Source organism: Haliotis cracherodii, unplaced genomic scaffold (assembly GCF_022045235.1).
Source record: "Haliotis cracherodii isolate W230 unplaced genomic scaffold, xgHalCrac1.p SCAF_15, whole genome shotgun sequence".
In the NCBI taxonomy this organism is placed as follows: Eukaryota; Metazoa; Mollusca; class Gastropoda; order Lepetellida; family Haliotidae; genus Haliotis; species Haliotis cracherodii.
In genome coordinates this window covers 31141227-31159531 of record NW_027266270.1, presented here as the reverse complement: position 1 = coordinate 31159531, position 18305 = coordinate 31141227, and the positions used below count along the sequence as shown (strand labels likewise).

The following is an 18305-nucleotide window of genomic DNA, read 5'->3' as shown; positions in this document are numbered from 1 at the left end:
ACTTTAGTAGCGAATATATATGTCTTACCTGAGTATTGTAATAATTATGGCTTAACTTTCGATAAGACCAAAGTTGTGTTTAAACGTCGGGGTATTCTTTCCAGGTTTTAAAAGTGGTCTTACTGTGATAAACAGCTAACGTGTGTTTCTCCACATAAGCGTTTGGGCGTTGTTTGTTCAAGTAACCTATGTTGGATTAATAGCATATTACAATGCTGCTAAACAGGCTAAGAGTGCACAATTCATTGTTTTAAAAACTCTTGTAAATCTTAAACCTGTTCCATATAGTTTATCTTCAATAGTATTTGACACTTAAGTTCTGCCTTTTCTTTTATATGTGTCTGACATTTTGGGTATTGATATTTATATCCTAGAAAATGTTACAATATGCAGTTTCAAGCTATAGATAATGGTAAATGACTGGGCTTCAAAGTTTAAGGTTTTATAAGGTAAACATATATAGAGGAAAACAAGAAGTTTGTTTTCCAGACTCAATTTTTACGTTTACAATTTTGTGCAAGAATGGCATTCATCTTCAATAAATAACTCTAAAATGTTTGAAACTCTTCATGTAGTAACGGGAAAATATTATAAAACACCAAGAGAGCAAAGGTTATGCAACGTTTGTAAACAGGGTTGCATTGATAACGAACATGATTTTCTATTAGTGTGTGGGGAAGTATGATCACTTGCGTAAACAGTATATAGCTTCAAAATATTATGTCTATCCTACTTCCTAAAAAATCAATATACTCATGTCCTTAAAAAATGAATGCATTAAAAGAAATGCCACTGTATTTATATATCCTTCGAAGCGCCTGAGAATGTCTTATTTTGCAGCCATTATGGTAGACAGGGATCAATGTCCTCACTTTAATTGTGACTTTTGTACACTTATGTATACTTATATATTAGACTGTATGTCGACCAAGTTCGTACCATAGGCCGAAGAACCACATATGTGGAAATAATGTACATCTTAAAATTAATGCGTCTCCAAATTATACAATTAGACTGGTGACCCCTAACCAAAAATGCGAAAAGTAAAAGAATGAATCCACCGGATCTTCACGGGTGGCTAAAGCCATGTGATGTACTTAATCCATGCCAACTCATCCATGGTGATTTGGGAGTGATTCAACTTTTTAAATTTACTTACGCTCTGATAGCACACGGGATGACCTGCCCGACTTCCAGTTTGTTCAGCCAACCGGAACACACACCCTCGTGTTCGACGCCACCTAGATCGAAAACTATTATATTTATGTCATGTTCTTATTATGTTGGCAATTACCCTCAATAAAAAGCATTTAGTTGTAAAATAAAATATAGACATAACTTCATGCATCGTTACATACATTGGTTTCTCCTTCACCCGTGAAGACATCCGATGTTAAAGTATGTGTGTCCAATTTTAATCAGGTAATAAAACGATGCCGTGCATAACTCAAGTGACGTCAAGTGAGCCCTACTCGGTGCGTGAGGTGGAAAGGAATTGAACGGCGCGCCCATGATGATTGCACTTATATAGCGACGTACATGTACAAGATTATTGCACTTATGTGCAATACGTGTGTGTGTGTGTGTGTGTGTGTGTGTGTGTGTGTGTGTGTTCTTGTACTAGTCCGGACTGATGCCGATTTATTGTGCTAGCCCACTGAGATACATGTACCATGCCGCAGTTTAACATGAATACCCCACTCAGACACAATATACTGACTCCGAGCCGACCAGTCCTTGTTTCAGTCCCTTAATGCCGAGCGCTAGACAGGGTAACAGACTTTTTGTGGAGTTTTTGCTGAGCAAAGTAAAGTAAAAGACCTTTCTCTTGTAGTATATGTGAATCTTTCTAATTTACTACGATACAAGAAAGTAAACATTTGCGAGATAACATTCTGTATCTATATCTAACACATTTATCACAACAAATTGTTGAAAGGGTTCTGCGTATCAAAGGCAAATCGCGGTGAATATTATAGGAATGGATCACTAAGCAGTAGCAAAAGCCTTTTTAATGTACGGCATTATGGGAAATATCGCTTTCTTGTTCTATCGCTTTCTCGTCTCGTGTTATCACTTTTTTGTCTCGTGTTATCGCTTTCTCGCGGCCGCAAGCATGTCCGCTCTCGGGCACTATAGTAATGGGATGACCTGGGATCACTTGTCTCCGATTCTTTGTTTTCCCTCTCGCAGGGATGAGGTCATTTTCTTGGTTTATAAAAGCTACTATACGGTAAAGCCCTCGCGTGTATTCATGAGTGATGGAGGATGCAGTGTCTATTAAGCATGAGGTATTGACGATGCCTGTCACATAAACTGTTTAAATATCGCTAAGTGTCGGTAAGGGTTTAAATCAATAAATATCTAATAGTACTATAACGGGGAAAAGTTGATAAGTCAAACATTTACCAATCTCATTAAAATCAGACCTTAGTTTTCGCTACCGCTAAACAAAGATCTGAGGACATCCCATCAGGGGCACGTCAGAACGACCTTTCATCCGACCAATGAGGGCGTCGCTTACCAGATCATGAAAGTGACAGTCGGAATGTGATTTCTAATCATACAACCTCGAAAACTTTAACACGGGGTATTCCGAACGATAGTTACAGGTTTAATGACTGAATCCATACAATCTAGACCATCTATTAGCCATTCCAGAATGTTCTTTTGTTTAGGTTTCAAATTTGTAATCAAGTATTTGTTCGAAGCGTAATCACCAATTTGAAATTAGTGCCGTAAAGCACGAGAAAGCTGCCTTCTGATTGGTCATTCTATTGGTCGGTCAAAGTTCGCGCAAGGTCGGTCTGACGTGACCCGTAATGGGATGTCCTCAGATCTTTGTTTAGCGGTAGCGAGAACTGACGTCTGATTTTAATGAGATTGAAGATTTACCACTCAACTTTTTACAGATTTCGCTAACAGTGGACATGAACGCCCCATGAATGTAATGTATACAGACCCGTATTGACGATGAACTATTTGGTGCTGAAATACTATTATATTTGAAACAGTTCATGGTCGTATTCACAAGGAAGCATTGACCTTGGTTGTGTACTTGTTAGAGCCACACTAATGTAACATGCTTTTGAATTTGACATGTTATATCTGACATTTGAGGAATGAGTATTGCTTTATGCCGCATAAGCGGTATTGCAGCTATTCGCGGCTTCTGACATTTGAGGAGTGAGTATTGCTTTTTGCCGCATAAGCGGTGTTGCAGCTATTCGCGGCTTCTGACATTTGAGGAGTGATGACATTGTACTAGTTGTCATGTACAGAACTGTATTGACCTTCAGTCGTGTACTTGAGCACAGCGACAGTGGCATGGACCTCGTTGGGATGGGCGTCGGGAGACGAGCTGATGCTGTAATAGCGCTGTTTCAGCAGGGGGAGCTGCGTGACCAGCAGTGAGGCGGGGACCCGGAGGGAGGGGAATGCCTTCAACACCTCCAGGAGAGTCGGCGCGTTCGTATCCCTCCACTCCTCATAAGCGTTGGAATCCTGGAAATGGAACAGTATTGAGATAATAGCCTCGAGAGATGTGACACATGGCCACTGTGAGGTTTCACACGACTCAGTAAACTTAAGATAGTCAACCTCATCTATCTGCCATATGAGTATGAAAAGTCAAACATTTAATCGGTGTCGAACAGTACATTCCACTGATAGTAATGAAGTCATATATAATGGGAGTTAATATTGGTGGATATTATGCGAGTGAGTTACAAAAGGTCGTCCTTGACACCGTGATTTAAATGCGTACCATAGTACCGTATTTCCTCTATTAGACGCCGGACCTCTAATAGAAGCCGGACCTCTAATAGAAGCCGGGTCAATTGTTCAGTGCAAAAAATAAAAGCCGGGCCTCTTATAGACGCCGGGTCGATCAATTGATACAATAAATGATCCACGGGACATTCGTGGTCATAGTGAAATGGGGGCCTCTAATTGACGCCGGGTCAAAGCTTGGCCAAAATAAATAACCCGGGCGTCTAATAGAGGAAATACGGTATGTATTACTGAACAGGGAAGTTTGTCCTGTATGCAATTAAGCTCGCAAGCTCGAAGGTTCACACAGTTTAACCAGCGCTTTTAAATCGTTCACACTTCAATGAACCCATCAAAACTGACGTTCAATTCTTATAATTTCATACTTTATAGTTTACTGGTCTGGCCGAATAATATCGTAACATTGTTTGGATAAATTTGAAGTCCTCTGGTTTCGCCGAAGAACATTGCAACAATGTTATTTTGTCTGTATTTGGCGGCTCTCGGTCGCATACGTTTCCCCACGAATACTCAGTTACGCAAAGAAAAATAGTTCTTTGAACATATACAATATAATCTAGAAATATGTGAACATAATTACAAAAAATATTTGGGAAATATCAAATATGAAAAATAGGTTACAGTCGAGGTAAACTTTCAAGCGCGGATTTATATATGACGTCACATAAGTTTGTAAAGAGGTGCATTTCGAGTTGAACGGGAGCATGAGGATGAAATTTATACTTACTGCTGTTGAAAATGACATTTATGGAGCAGTTATGGAAAACACCCCGACGCGTGAACCCTCTCATGGCACTAGCAAATTGGGAACATCACCGATTTATGAATGTGTTGCTTGTGTTTGGATAATCGCAAACCAATTCGGACGATGCGGAATGGACTGGTGGGAATTGAACCGAGTGCTCTGAAACTTGCGTTTTTTTGTGTTAATTTTCAACGTCAGGGTGTGTTATATTTGGAGTTTGGGATTTGTCGCTTGTGCTGTAAGAATTTGCTTAGCTGGTGTTTCTTGTCACCTGAGATGGACCTACTGTATGACTAGCCTCATTTCTGTGCCCCGTCACTCCTCATGTGCCACCGCTTCTCAGCCTCAGAAACCGGAATAGTAGATTTCTAATTTCTCAAAATCTTAGATTTTTTCCCGATGTGACAGTGAAACGGGTTTTAGTTTGGGATTGATCAGGAGCAGTCGCGTTTGCTCTGTGCCAGCGGCCACATCTGAGCAGGGCGCTACATTATTTTCATTGTTGCTTGATTCCTGTCATTTCCGAAAACAAGGCATCAAAGTCAATATCGCTCAATAAATCAATTTCGTTCACCTCAGAAATTTTACATAACTAATTTTCTTTACTTGCGTTATTAGTTTTGAAAGATAGCCATTCCATATCCAAATCACCGTAAGGACAATCCATTTTGTTTCATGTAGCAGCTAGACGACATATCAAACACCAGAGCCAAAGCATTTATTTATTCATTTATAAGTCAGATGAAATGTTACAAGACCAGGGCCCACTTGCACAAAGCGATCTTAGCGCTAAAATGATCGTAACTCCCATATTTTAACATAGGCTTACAATAGTCGTAGCGCTAAGATCGCATTGTGCAAGTGGGCCCAGGCAAAATATTCAATTAATTATATTGCTGATAAATGCAGGTATTAAAAAGAAAATAGAAAAACGAGTTAATCGTAAACACCGATCGAGAATTCGGGGAAGCCCCGGAAAGTAGTTCCGCCAAAAGTTCACACGATCAATTTCACAAAAAATTGTTCACATCGTGTAAACCGTTTTTGTTCGTTCACAGGTGTGTGGACTCCAAATATCAGATCACGTGACTACCCCTTCAGCCAATCATCATGAAGGAAACAGTGTAAACTTCAAAGTAGGAAATTATTGATGAACCACTGCCGCAAAAATAGGCCCAAGACAATTAAATTAAATACCAAGGCCACATTCAGAGAACGTTATTTTTAATAAAAAAAACATAGTGTATACAAACCCGTTACGTATTACTTGACGCGTACATATTATTTGAAACAGTTCTTGGTCGCATTGCTTTGGAAGTAATGAGTCAATAACAAGTGCAGTACGTTAGAAAAAGAACACATATTTTCTGTTCATACTTTTTGAGCTAAGCGTTATTTTTGTTCTTGTCACGTTCTTTCATCTTGCATATGATTTGTTTGTTTGTTTGTTGTTGTTGTGTAACCCTGCACTCAGTAATATATATGACATGAGTCTGTAAATATTCGAGTCTGGACCAGGCAATCCATTAACCGACAGCATGAGCATGGATCTGCGCAGCTGGGATACGATGACACGCATGAACCAAGTCAGCGAACCTGGCCGTCCGATCCCGTTAATCGCCTCTTACACGTACATCAATCCTCGGTTGCTGAAGACCGATTATAACCTGAAACTTCACGGGGCTAGTCAAATATGAGGCTTACCATACTTGTTTTAACCAAATGATCCTAATTTCGGTTCTTATGTTTATCATGACGTATGTCTCGACTCACAGTGGTCAACAGGTCCAGCCTGTCTCTGTCCTGATTATTGTCTGCCAAGGTGGACAACGTCTTCAGGAGGTCCTGGCTTGGGGGCGTGGTGATATCCAGGTACCGGGTGAAGGCGGTTCTTAGAGAACACGATGGCACCTTATCCCATACCACCCAGTTCTCCACGGTGCCTGGAATATCGCAATGTCATGATGTCAAATAAAATTATATATAGAGTACAGATGGGTGACTGTGTAAGTTAATTTCAATTTCCGCTTCGAAAAGTGCACGTGGTGCATGCCTTATTCTAACAAACCCAGAAACAGATCAGATCAATCCAACAACTATAGGGTTCTGGTACGCCTAAGGGACGCAACTCTAAACAACGAACTGCGGTGCCTCAGCTGAGTAGGCCATCCGTGCAACGTCTAGATATTAAGTGCAACGTGAAGTACTGATTAAAGAAGCAAACGAGCAAAAGAAGCAAAGAAATTTGTTAACTTTTCAAAACAATGTTATTTTGTTTACCTCGCGCGGTTGTCTCCTCCTGCATCACCTCTATCCGCATGATCTGTCCAGCAGGGGGCGCTTCATGTAGGCGAGACAAGATGGCTTCCACCATTGCAGGTGAATTTGAAGGAAATATGGCAACGTGATCACCTGGGCTGTACTTCATGGCAGTAGAAGAATTAGTCCCCAGCCGTACCAGGATAGTTTGGCGCCTGAGTGAACCAAGTGAGTCTCTCATTAGTGTCAAACACACTCAGGCAAATTATCACCAACCTGACCTTTACTAATAGCTAAGGGTAATAGAGACAGGTAAAACCTAGTTAATGAACGAACACGGTATTCTGTGGCACAATTGCGAGTCCATTAAATATTAATAAATATTTATGCTGTGGGTCAAAATATATGTATTTGTACATATTTTATGAGTGTGCAAATACACCAATCAAATGTACATGACCAGATTCATTCAGACTAATTTAACAGAAAGATCTGTTCTGTTAAAAAAAAATGGTTGGTTGGTTGGTTAGTTGTTTAACGCCGCACTCAGCAATATTCCAGCTATATGACGGCGGTCTGTAAATAATCGAGTCTGGACCAGACAATCCAGTGATTGACATCATGAGCATCGATCCTCGCAACTGGGATCGATGACATGCATCAACCAAGTCAGCGAGCCTGACCACCTGATCCCGTTAGTCGCCTTTTACGACAAGCATAATCGCCTTTTATAGCAAGCAAAGTTTGCTGAAGACCTATTCTACCCCGGATCTTCACGGGGAGTTAAAAAAAAAAAAAAAAAAAAATGACGACTGAGACCGTCATATGTTGTGGTTATCAGCTCATAATTCTATGTAGCTCCTTTCCAGCTTGTTGCTGTTGGGAAGCTGATATATTAGTAATAAAATACTTACAACACAATAATGCTACTAGTACTAGCACATCGTTCATGTTGGTGTTCTTGTTGTATATAATTGTTCTCATGACTGTTGAAGAAATACTTGCATTCTGTACAGTGTACAGAATTTCTCTTTTCTCAGCAGTATATTCACTTAACATTTTCTCTGCAATAGTTGAAGTGATAGTTTCCTCACAACATTAGCGTAGAACGGAATTCAGTTCATCTGAATTATCGCCAGCTATGCTGTACCAAGCGGCGGTCGTACCTATTCACAGGTATGCATCGTGTATATACACAGCCTGTGAAGTATTGACGATGTTGAAAGCCGCATAAAGCCTGATGCTACTGATACAGGGGTTGAAGTGAATTGCAAGTACATACGGAGACGTAGCAGACTGGAGCTGTCGCCTCTCTTGGACCTTACACGGCTCCACATGCTTGTTGTGGAGCTTGCCTAGAACTGGAAGAAGAGACGGCAGAGTGAGTGAGTGAGTGAGTGGATACTGCTTTACGCTACATCAGTATAAATTACAGCTATTCGCAGCGAACAGATGACAGAAACCGCACCATCTAACGCGCAGTACACCATGGTCATACCATATTGTTTCACAATATTTCAAATTATATTTGTCTGACACTAGTCGAGACAAGTTACAAGTTGTATGTGGTGGCCGTGTTAAGCTGGACCCAGTAAAACTTTTGATATCGCTATGGGCATTGGTTAGGGGGCTATGGGTTAGGGTAATTTACGAACGGCTCAAGAATCTTTTTTTTAAATCTGTCAATGACCTCGGCACTGAAGAAGACTTCAAATATCAAAATGCGCACATGCGTCATGTACACCATACACTTCATGTATACAAGAGTAAGTGAGTATGGTTTTACGCCGCTTTTAGCTATATTCAAGCAATATCACGGCGGAGGACACCAGAAATGGGTTTCACACATTGTACCAATGTCGGGAAACGAACCCGGGTCTACGGCGTGACGAGCTAACGCTTTAACCACTAGGCACGAGCACCCCCATGTATCCAAGAAGAGCTTCCGGATTAACGAGGTTTGACTCTACTACCTGTGTGCAAGCATGGTTTCCGGATTAGCAAGGCTTCCAGTATGGAAGGGTGAGTTCAGGAATAGCGGAGTGTTAAATACTTGCCGTATATTATTAGTTATGGTGTCTTTAGTTTCCGTATACGGTGTCATATTAGGTTAGTAGAAATATATTGGGCGAGGCGTGAGCCAAGCTCAATAATTTTCTGCTAACCTAATATGACAGCGTACACGGCAACTAAAGACACCGAAACGAATATATTATGCCACAAAGTTTACACTATTTGGTATCTTAATGGCACATGTCATGTCAAAATGAAAACTTGACACTTACAACCGGTATAAACGACAGCACCAGTACATATGTTTAAGATACAACGCTTTCATGTAAACATACTTACCTTAACAATGGAACAGATAATGCACTAAATGTGAGTGAGTGAGTGAGTTGGGTTTAACGCCGCTTTTAACACTATTCCAGTTACAGCACGGCGTGTCAGCTTAATGTGGGAGGAAAGCCCGAAATGATGCAGGTCTCAGACGTTTACCACTTCGGTGAAACCCACGAGCACGGGTATGGTGCTGACAAACCTGGTTGGTTTGTTGGTTTGTTTTGACAAACCTAGAAACATAATCGGGGCGTACCGGGATTCGAACCCACAATTATAGGTTTCTGCGTGCCCAGGGCACGCAACTCTGCACAGCGAATCGCTGCGCCTTAGACGACTGGGGCACCCGTGCCCCCGCACTAAATGTGAACTTTTAAACAAATGTTATAGCTAAAATGGAAAACATTATCATACAAATACCCGCATGTTATCAGAAATCTGCGGGCCACTATAACTATAACGACGGACTGCTATCTATTCTATTGTTATCTGACGTCATTGGCGTCACGTTTCTTGTTTGTGACGTCATCCTATAATTATGTTCTATGACGTCGCTATTTGTAAATCGGAGACCTCTGTTGTGAGCTTTTTTCTCTCTATATTTTTATTAATAATGTCCCGAACGTGGTTTCTTTAAACTGAATGTGTTTGCACAACACAAGTAATGATATTAAAAGACAAACAATTTCGAATAACAAATTTCTGTGCCAGAATTATCACGTGAAATATGTGCGGTGTGTGGGTCGATCAGTTACAACAATCTCGGATTTTTTTTAACGGTACACGGGCTGATATGGGGTTAGTATTTCTGCTCGCTGATTGGTCTATCTCACTTTAAGGCATAATAATAGGTCATACTGCACTACCTGTATATAACAGAGGTTTCACTACCTGTACACAGGTCTCCCTCCTCCCCGTCAGGAAGTTCTGCTATACGGAATCTGCCGGGTGTCCACGTGTCGTCGCCACTGGACAGGTCGCCGTCGAGGTCTGTCGTGTCCATGTCACTGTCCACGTGGAACGCCGTGAGTGAGGCCTGCAGATGAGAGAGGTTGTTTTGAGGGAGGCTTGTGGTCGCAGAGTCGCAAATCGGGGAGAGGAACGGCATTTTGGTTTGAGATTAGATGTTTAGGAGCTCAATTATTTTCCCCGACATTAACTGGTGCTCAATTAATTATTTCAAATAAATAAGAATAACTGTATTCGTGTCTGCACGAAAAGTTGACATTATTGTCACCTACGATGCGAGCCATGTGTACAATTTATTTTAGTAAAACAGGGGCTTGATAAGTATTTTGGACAAAAACAAAAACAATCCGCTGGTTGTATGTTTGAATCTTAGAATCGTCCCGAAAATGCGCGTGGGTCTCACCATAGTGGTAAAGACCGCCTTCGTAGTCTAGTGCAATGAGTGTCTGTTCGATGAGGCGGAGGTCGGTGGTTCGATCCCAGGTCGCGTCAAAACTAAAATACTTTTAAAGATGGTACTTGTTGTTACCTTGCCTGGCGCTCGACATTAAGTGGATAAAACAAGGATTGGTCGGTTAGGAATCAGTTCATATTAAACTAGGGCATGGTATCTCAGTGGGCTAGCACTATAAAACCGGCATTACTAGAACAAGTAAACTTTTTGTACTTTCATATGCTCAAATGCAGTATATAACTGATCAAATACTGTTAAAAAAGGCACCACTAGTGTATTAATATTGTTCAAAAGCTTCATCCATCTACCTCACCTTAAAGGCACGCCGTGCCCAGGTCTTAAAGGAGTTATCCTGTCCACTCAGTTCATCCCCCTCTCCCGTCTCCAGGATCTTCTGACCTCCCAGGTCCCCCAGCAGCGAGTCCAGGAAGTGGCCGAAGGCGCAGAAATTGGGGTAGGCCCTGGATCCCAGTCCAAACACCCCGTATCTATACAATTAGAAATGAAATGAAATACTGTTGAAACGGCTTTAAACCAAACTAAACTTTAATTCCACACACGTTAACGCCCTTCCTTACTTGTACCATGTTAAACAAATGTTATATTTGGGATAAAACTTTCGGTGTAAAGTACAGATTCTCGTACTTGTTTGGATCGGTTGCCAACACTGCCAGAGTGAGGCACCTAATCGCCACCACACAAAGTCAGCGATCTATCCCACTCAGCCACCGAGGCTTCCACAAAAATGAAAGTCCGACAACTGGTAGTCTAGATGACGTACTTTGTGTACCCCTCATACAAAAGTACGAGAATATGTTCTTTACTCAGGAAGTGCTATCCCAAATATAACATTTGATGCATTTGACCACTTTCAAAATGGCATTGTGTGTTTGTACCATGTTTGTTTGTTGTTTAACGCCGCACTCAGCAATATTACAGCTATATGACGGCGGTCTGTAAATAATCGAGTGTGGACAATCATTTGATCAATGAGTATTGTTCCCTAATTCAAGGAAGATGATAATAACAAAATCATACATATATTAGTTGAATATAATGTTATAAGCCACTTGTCATCACTTAACTGTGTGTGGGGGCGGTCGGGTAGCCTAGTGGTTAAAGCGTTCGTTCGTCACGCCGAAGACCCGGGTTCGATTCCCGACGTGGGTACAATGTGTGAAGCCAATTTCTGGTGTCCCCCGCCGTGATATTGCTTGAATATTGCTAAAAGCGGCGTAAAACCATACTCACGCACTCACTTAACTGTGTGGGGATTTCATTAAAGAAAATGAAGAAATGAGAAGGAAAAAATTACCTGATGTTTTTTAGTGCTCCTCCTCTATCACCGTTGGCGTCCCCTACTTCAGTTCCCTTTTTTCTGGATCACAAGACGACATTGTATATGAGAGAGGTTGCAGCGCGAACGGTTGCAGAATCTGTCCTGTAGGACCAATGCTGACGCTATTTCACATACACGTTCACACCCAAATTCAAGACCATTTACGAATTTAAATATAATAATATTTTGAGATGAGTATTTGTGAGTGGAATACGAACCTTTCTAGAGACCCCGACTGTATAACTTTCTCTAGGCTCTTGGCGAAAGTCTGTAAGAGAGTACATAAACAAATTCACGTCTGTCCCGAAATACGGACAACAGATTTCTACATAAATATATGCTCCATCTTCCGTTCACTTTCTCCATGTCTGTCCCACCACTCTAACCCTTCTCTCTCGTTATCTGTCTACCCATGTTTCCTTCATCAGCCTATCATATATCTCTAGGTTCTCTCTATCACTGGGGGCACGGGTGGCCCAGTCGTCTGAGGCGCCGCGATTTGCTGTGCAGAGTTGCGTCCCTTGGGCACGCCAGAAAACTATGATTGTGGGTTCGAATCCCGGTTCGCCCCGATTATGTTCCTAGGTTTGTCAGCACCATACCGGTGCACGTAGGTTTCACCGAAGTGGTAAACGTCTGAGACCTGCATCACTTCGGGCTTTCCTCCCACATTAAGCTGACACGCCGCGATATAACTGGAATATTGTTAACAGCGGCGTTAAACCCAACTCACTCACTCACTATCACTCGCTTTAATTTGTCTACTCAGTCACTCTCCCCTGCCTTGTGTCTGGATGGTAGGGTAGCCTAGTGGTTAAATCGTTCGCTCGTCAAGCCGAAGACCCGGGTTCGATTCCTCACATGGGTACAATATGTGAAGCCCATTTTCCGCTGTCCCCGCAGTGATATTGCTGGAATTTTGCTACAAGCGGCGTACCATACTCACTCACTCATTTTGTGTCTATCCCATCTCTCTTCTTTCACCCTCTTTCCCTCTCTCTATAACTCTTCCACCTCTCTCCCACTATCTGTCTATCCCACCTCTCTCCCACCTCGATCTCCCTCTATCCACCTATATCCCCGTTCACACTGATCCTTTGTATGTGTTTATCCCACCTATTTCTCCTCCCTAAGTCTCTCCCATCTTCCTCCCTCTCTTTTTGTCTCCCTCTCTAGTCGATTTTGCTTTCACCTTTTCTGTCTCGCCTTCCGTTTACTTTTTAAAAAAAATTATTTTTAAATCCTTATTCACATTTCAAATAAAATACATCTTCCCGAGACAAGAGAGTTAACTGACTTTAAAAGTCCAGTTTCCACCCTTGCCGAGCTAGGCTGGATGTCCTGGGCTCCATCGTAGCGCCACCAGTGCCTATTACAAGTTATGTGGCTTCTATGCCTCTCCTATGGACCAATCAGATTCCACCTCTCGTATCACTTGCGTTTGCTTCACACAAAATGGTGGCGCCCAGTCAGGACGATCTTATCGATAATCAATTTCTATATCGTGATAAAACGGGTCTTACATCGCAAAATGCATCAAATCACGTGAGCGACTTGATTTAAAACATGAAAAGATTTGGAAAATATCTGCTGACAACGACTTGGCGGTGTACATGCTTTGCAAATCCTGCAATCGATCGAAATTTGCACGACAGTTTACGAACCGGATTTCGATTTCGGTGCGCGATATTGATTTGATTATGCATAGACTCGTTAGTCCAGCCAAAATGTAACTCCATAAAACCAGCCTAGTTCGGCAAGGGTGGAAACTGGACTTGTAAAGTGAGTTTACTCTCTTGCCTCGGGAAGATGATAAAATACAACGTGTAGCATTTCATCAATTATACATTATTAAAAAAACAATCCCTTTACATCAAACTTTCAAAACATATTGCAAATATAGACAAATATAAAATAGGATATCGTACTAGTATTCTTTGCTAGGATTAAAAAGAAAGCTGTATAATTGCAATTTGAGAATGCAATTAACTTAGTCATATTGTAGTATTTAATAACTTCACATTGAATATGTTTCAACTTTAGCTGAAAACCCTTTCGTGATTGTTTAAACACAATAAATTTGATAAGTAATATAACTACATTGAGAGAGTTGTTATTCTTCCCCTTAAATCCAAATAGAATATTCTCTTTACAGTTGACCAGTTGAAAACAAGCTCCCACATGTGAGCAACATATTTACAATCATAAAATGCATGTCCAATAGTTTCACTATAAGTACCACAGAAGTTGCAAATAGGTGAATCTTTATAACCTATACCATGTAAGTAATTATTTAAAGGTAGTATGTAGTGGATAACCCTAAACTGAGACCATCTCATTCTCACTCTGGGTACACCTTGTTGCCTTCAAATTAAATCCCACCCACTGTTAATGGTAAATACTTTCTGTAAAGTTTCTTCCCACTTAGGCATTCCCTGACATTTTGTGAAAGCTGGTTGTAAGAGTGTGTTATAGCTATAGAAGAGTTTACTGCCTTTATTACACCTTGTGAGTAGTGAAATCTAAATCAAAGTAGTTACCATGGAAACTCGAAAAATATTTTTTTTTAAATCCCAAACTATCAAAAGGCACCAGTTCACCACTAGATCTATCTATGTGCCAAGTTTGGTGAAGAAATTCCCACCCACTGTTCATCGGTAAATACTTTCTGTAAAGTTTCTTCCCACTTAGGCATTCCCTGACATTTTGTGAAAGCTGGTTGTAAGAGTGTGTTATAGCTATAGAAGAGTTTACTGCCTTTATTACACCTTGTGGGTAGTGAAATCTAAATCAAAGTAGTTACCATGGAAACTCGAAAAATATTTTTTTTTAAATCCCAAACTATCAAAAGGCACCAGTTCACCACTAGATCTATCTATGTGCCAAGTTTGGTGAAGAAATGCCCACCCACTGTTCATCGGTAAATACTTTCTGTAAAGTTTCTTCCCACTTAGGCATTCCCTGACATTTTGTGAAAGCTGGTTGTAAGAGTGTGTTATAGCTATAGAAGAGTTTACTGCCTTTATTACACCTTGTGAGTAGTGAAATCTAAATCAAAGTAGTTACCATGGAAACTCGAAAAATATTTTTTTTTAAATCCCAAACTATCAAAAGGCACCAGTTCACCACTAGATCTATCTATGTGCCAAGTTTGGTGAAGAAATGCCCACCCACTGTTCATCGGTAAATACTTTCTGTAAAGTTTCTTCCCACTTAGGCATTCCCTGACATTTTGTGAAAGCTGGTTGTAAGAGTGTGTTATAGCTATAGAAGAGTTTACTGCCTTTATTACACCTTGTGAGTAGTGAAATCTAAATCAAAGTAGTTACCATGGAAACTCGAAAAATATTTTTTTTTAAATCCCAAACTATCAAAAGGCACCAGTTCACCACTAGATCTATCTATGTGCCAAGTTTGGTGAAGAAATGCCCACCCACTGTTCATCGGTAAATACTTTCTGTAAAGTTTCTTCCCACTTAGGCATTCCCTGACATTTTGTGAAAGCTGGTTGTAAGAGTGTGTTATAGCTATAGAAGAGTTTACTGCCTTTATTACACCTTGTGGGTAGTGAAATCTAAATCAAAGTAGTTACCATGGAAACTCGAAAAATATTTTTTTTTAAATCCCAAACTATCAAAAGGCACCAGTTCACCACTAGATCTATCTATGTGCCAAGTTTGGTGAAGAAATGCCCACCCACTGTTCATCGGTAAATACTTTCTGTAAAGTTTCTTCCCACTTAGGCATTCCCTGACATTTTGTGAAAGCTGGTTGTAAGAGTGTGTTATAGAAGAGATCACTGCCTTTATTACACCTTGTGAGTATGTGAGTATACATTGTATGGCAAAATAGGTTGAAAAGAGACTCTAGGCATACTCTTAAAGTTACAATTGTTTTTTTCTCCCATACAATATCAAGTCGGATAAAAGATGGACTTTCCTCCTATCTGAATGTTGTTATTAAACCATAAAGCCTGGTTTACAAAGTCAATACTACCACTAATATTACTCTTTGATAAATAATTGCCCCAGGCTTGTAATACATCTTTCCAAAAGTAGTTGTCTACAGCAGGAATAATTTTATCAGTGACATATTTAGCATCTGTCATCCATAATCTGTTAATGTTTGGGATAGAATTCAATGAAAGTAATACCCATTTTGAGTTACTACAAAGTATTTTTTTCACCCCGGACAGTTTTTGTGAATCTATCATATCTTTAACAATCATGAAATACTCACATCCCCCGCCAATATGACATGTCGGGTGTGTGCAATGCATTAGCTCCTGTGAACTATGTTCACTGGGCCTTTTTGTAAAGAAATATACTACGTTTTTCAAGATCTGCTCCGGAAACGAGGACTACCGCCATTTTCAGTCTAAATCAAAGTCGTTGCCATGGAAACTCGAAAAGTATTTTTTTAAAAATTCCCAAACTATCAAAAGGCACCACTTCACCACTAGACCAATCAATGTGCTAAATATGGTGAAGAAAAATGGTACGGTTTTCAAGATCTGCTCCGGAAACGAGGACTACCGCCATTTTCAGTCTAAATCAAAGTCGTTGCCATGGAAACTCGAAAAGTAATTTTTAAAAAATTCCCAAACTATCAAAAGGCACCACTTCACCACTAGACCAATCAATGTGCTAAATATGGTGAAGAAACATGGTACAGTTTTCAAGATCTGCTCCGGAAACGAGGACTACCGCCATTTTCAGTCTAAATCAAAGTCGTTGCCATGTAAACTCGAAAAATAACTTTTTTAAAAATCCCAATTTATCAAAAGGCACCAGTTCACCACTAGATCTATCTATGTGCCAAGTTTGGTGAAGAAATATGATACGGTTTTCAAGATCTGCTCCGGAAACGAGGACTTCCGCCATTTTCAGTCTAAATCAAAGTCGTTGCCATGGAAACTCGAAAAATATTTTTTAAAAATCCCAAACTATCAAAAGGCACCAGTTCACCACTAGATCTATCTATGTGCCAAGTTTGGTGAAGAAATATGGTACGTATTTCAAAATCTGCTCCGGAAACGAGGACTACTGCCATTTTCAGTCTAAATCAAAGTCGTTGCCATGGAAACTCGAAAAATATATTTTTTTAAAATCCCAAACTATCAAAAGGCACCAGTTCACCACTAAACCAATCAATGTGCAAAATATGGTGAAGAAAAATGGTACGGTTTTCAAGATCTGCTCCGGAAACGAGGACAACTTCCATTTTAAGTCTAAATCAAAGTCGTTGCCATGGAAACTCGAAAAATAACTTTTTTAAAAATCCCAAACTATCAAAGGGCACCATTTCACCACTAGATCTATCTATGTGCCAAGTTTGGTGAAGAAATATGATACGGTTTTTAAGATCTCCTCCGGAAACGAGGACTACCGCCATTTTCAGTCTAAATAAAAGTCGTTGCCATGGAAACTCGAAAAATATTTTTTTTAAAAATCCCAAACTATCAAAAGGCACCAATTAACCACTAGACCTATCTATGTGCCAAGTATGACGAAGAAATATGGTACGGTTTTCAAGATCTGCTCCGGAAACGAGGACTACTGCCATTTTCAGTCTAAATCAAAGTCGATGCCATGTAAACTCGAAAAATAACTTTTTTTAAAATCCCAAACTATCAAAAGGCACCAGTTCACCACTAGATCTATCTATTTGCCAAGTTTGGTGAAGAAATATGATACGGTTTTCAAATATGGTACGGACGGCCGGCACCCATTCCTATATCCTCCTTCTTCTTCGTGGCGGGGGATAATAATAGGTACGTTGATCCCCCCAAACTGATATGGCTGTGACGTTACATTTCTTTTAACCTTGTCTGGCTTTCCTTTTCACACAAAAGAAAAACATTTTTTTGAAAGTTTTCTATTACTTCATCATTAGGGCTAGGTATAGATTTAAACAAATGATTTAATTTTGATAACAACAGTGATTTTAAAACTGTATTTCTACCTATTGGGGTCAATAATCTTGCTTTCCATACGTTCATTTCCCTTTCCATTTTTAAAAAAATTTATCTGTAAAGTTTAAGTCAATAATTTCTTCCAAATCAATAGAAAAAATAATTCCCAATAATTTAACCGTCATAGAAGTCCAGTCAAGATTCCACTCTGTACAGAGCTTATATCGTTATCTCTTTTTTGAACCAATCCATATCAGTTTGGTTTTGTCAGCATTAACTTTTAATCCTGAAAAACTAGCAAAAAAGTCTAGTGTATTCAACACATTGTAGAGGCCTTTTTCAGATCCATCTTACATCAAAGTCGTATCATCTGCAAATTGTGCTAGTAAATGATCAATACTGCCTTTATTCCCTTAATATTTTTGTTTTTTCTTATCATTATTGCAAGTATCTCTGCACTTATAATAAATATATATGGCGAAACTGGATCCCC

The 18305-nt window shown here is 40.1% G+C and overlaps 1 protein-coding gene across 1 annotated transcript in view; it reads right to left on the bottom strand.

The window, feature by feature from the left end:
* The window catches only part of LOC139462509 (nitric oxide synthase, inducible-like), a 59711-nt gene that overhangs the window by 14947 nt on the left and 26459 nt on the right, over positions 1–18305 (bottom strand). Inside the window, exons 14-22 of the mRNA XM_071244281.1 lie at positions 12117–12166; positions 11875–11937; positions 10873–11047; positions 10028–10172; positions 8079–8157; positions 6818–7011; positions 6311–6480; positions 3294–3504; positions 1160–1241 (exon numbers count right to left, since the gene is read on the bottom strand). Of these exons, the coding sequence (XP_071100382.1) occupies positions 1160–1241; positions 3294–3504; positions 6311–6480; positions 6818–7011; positions 8079–8157; positions 10028–10172; positions 10873–11047; positions 11875–11937; positions 12117–12166 (1169 nt within the window). The remainder of the gene's footprint in view (positions 1–1159; positions 1242–3293; positions 3505–6310; positions 6481–6817; positions 7012–8078; positions 8158–10027; positions 10173–10872; positions 11048–11874; positions 11938–12116; positions 12167–18305) is intronic.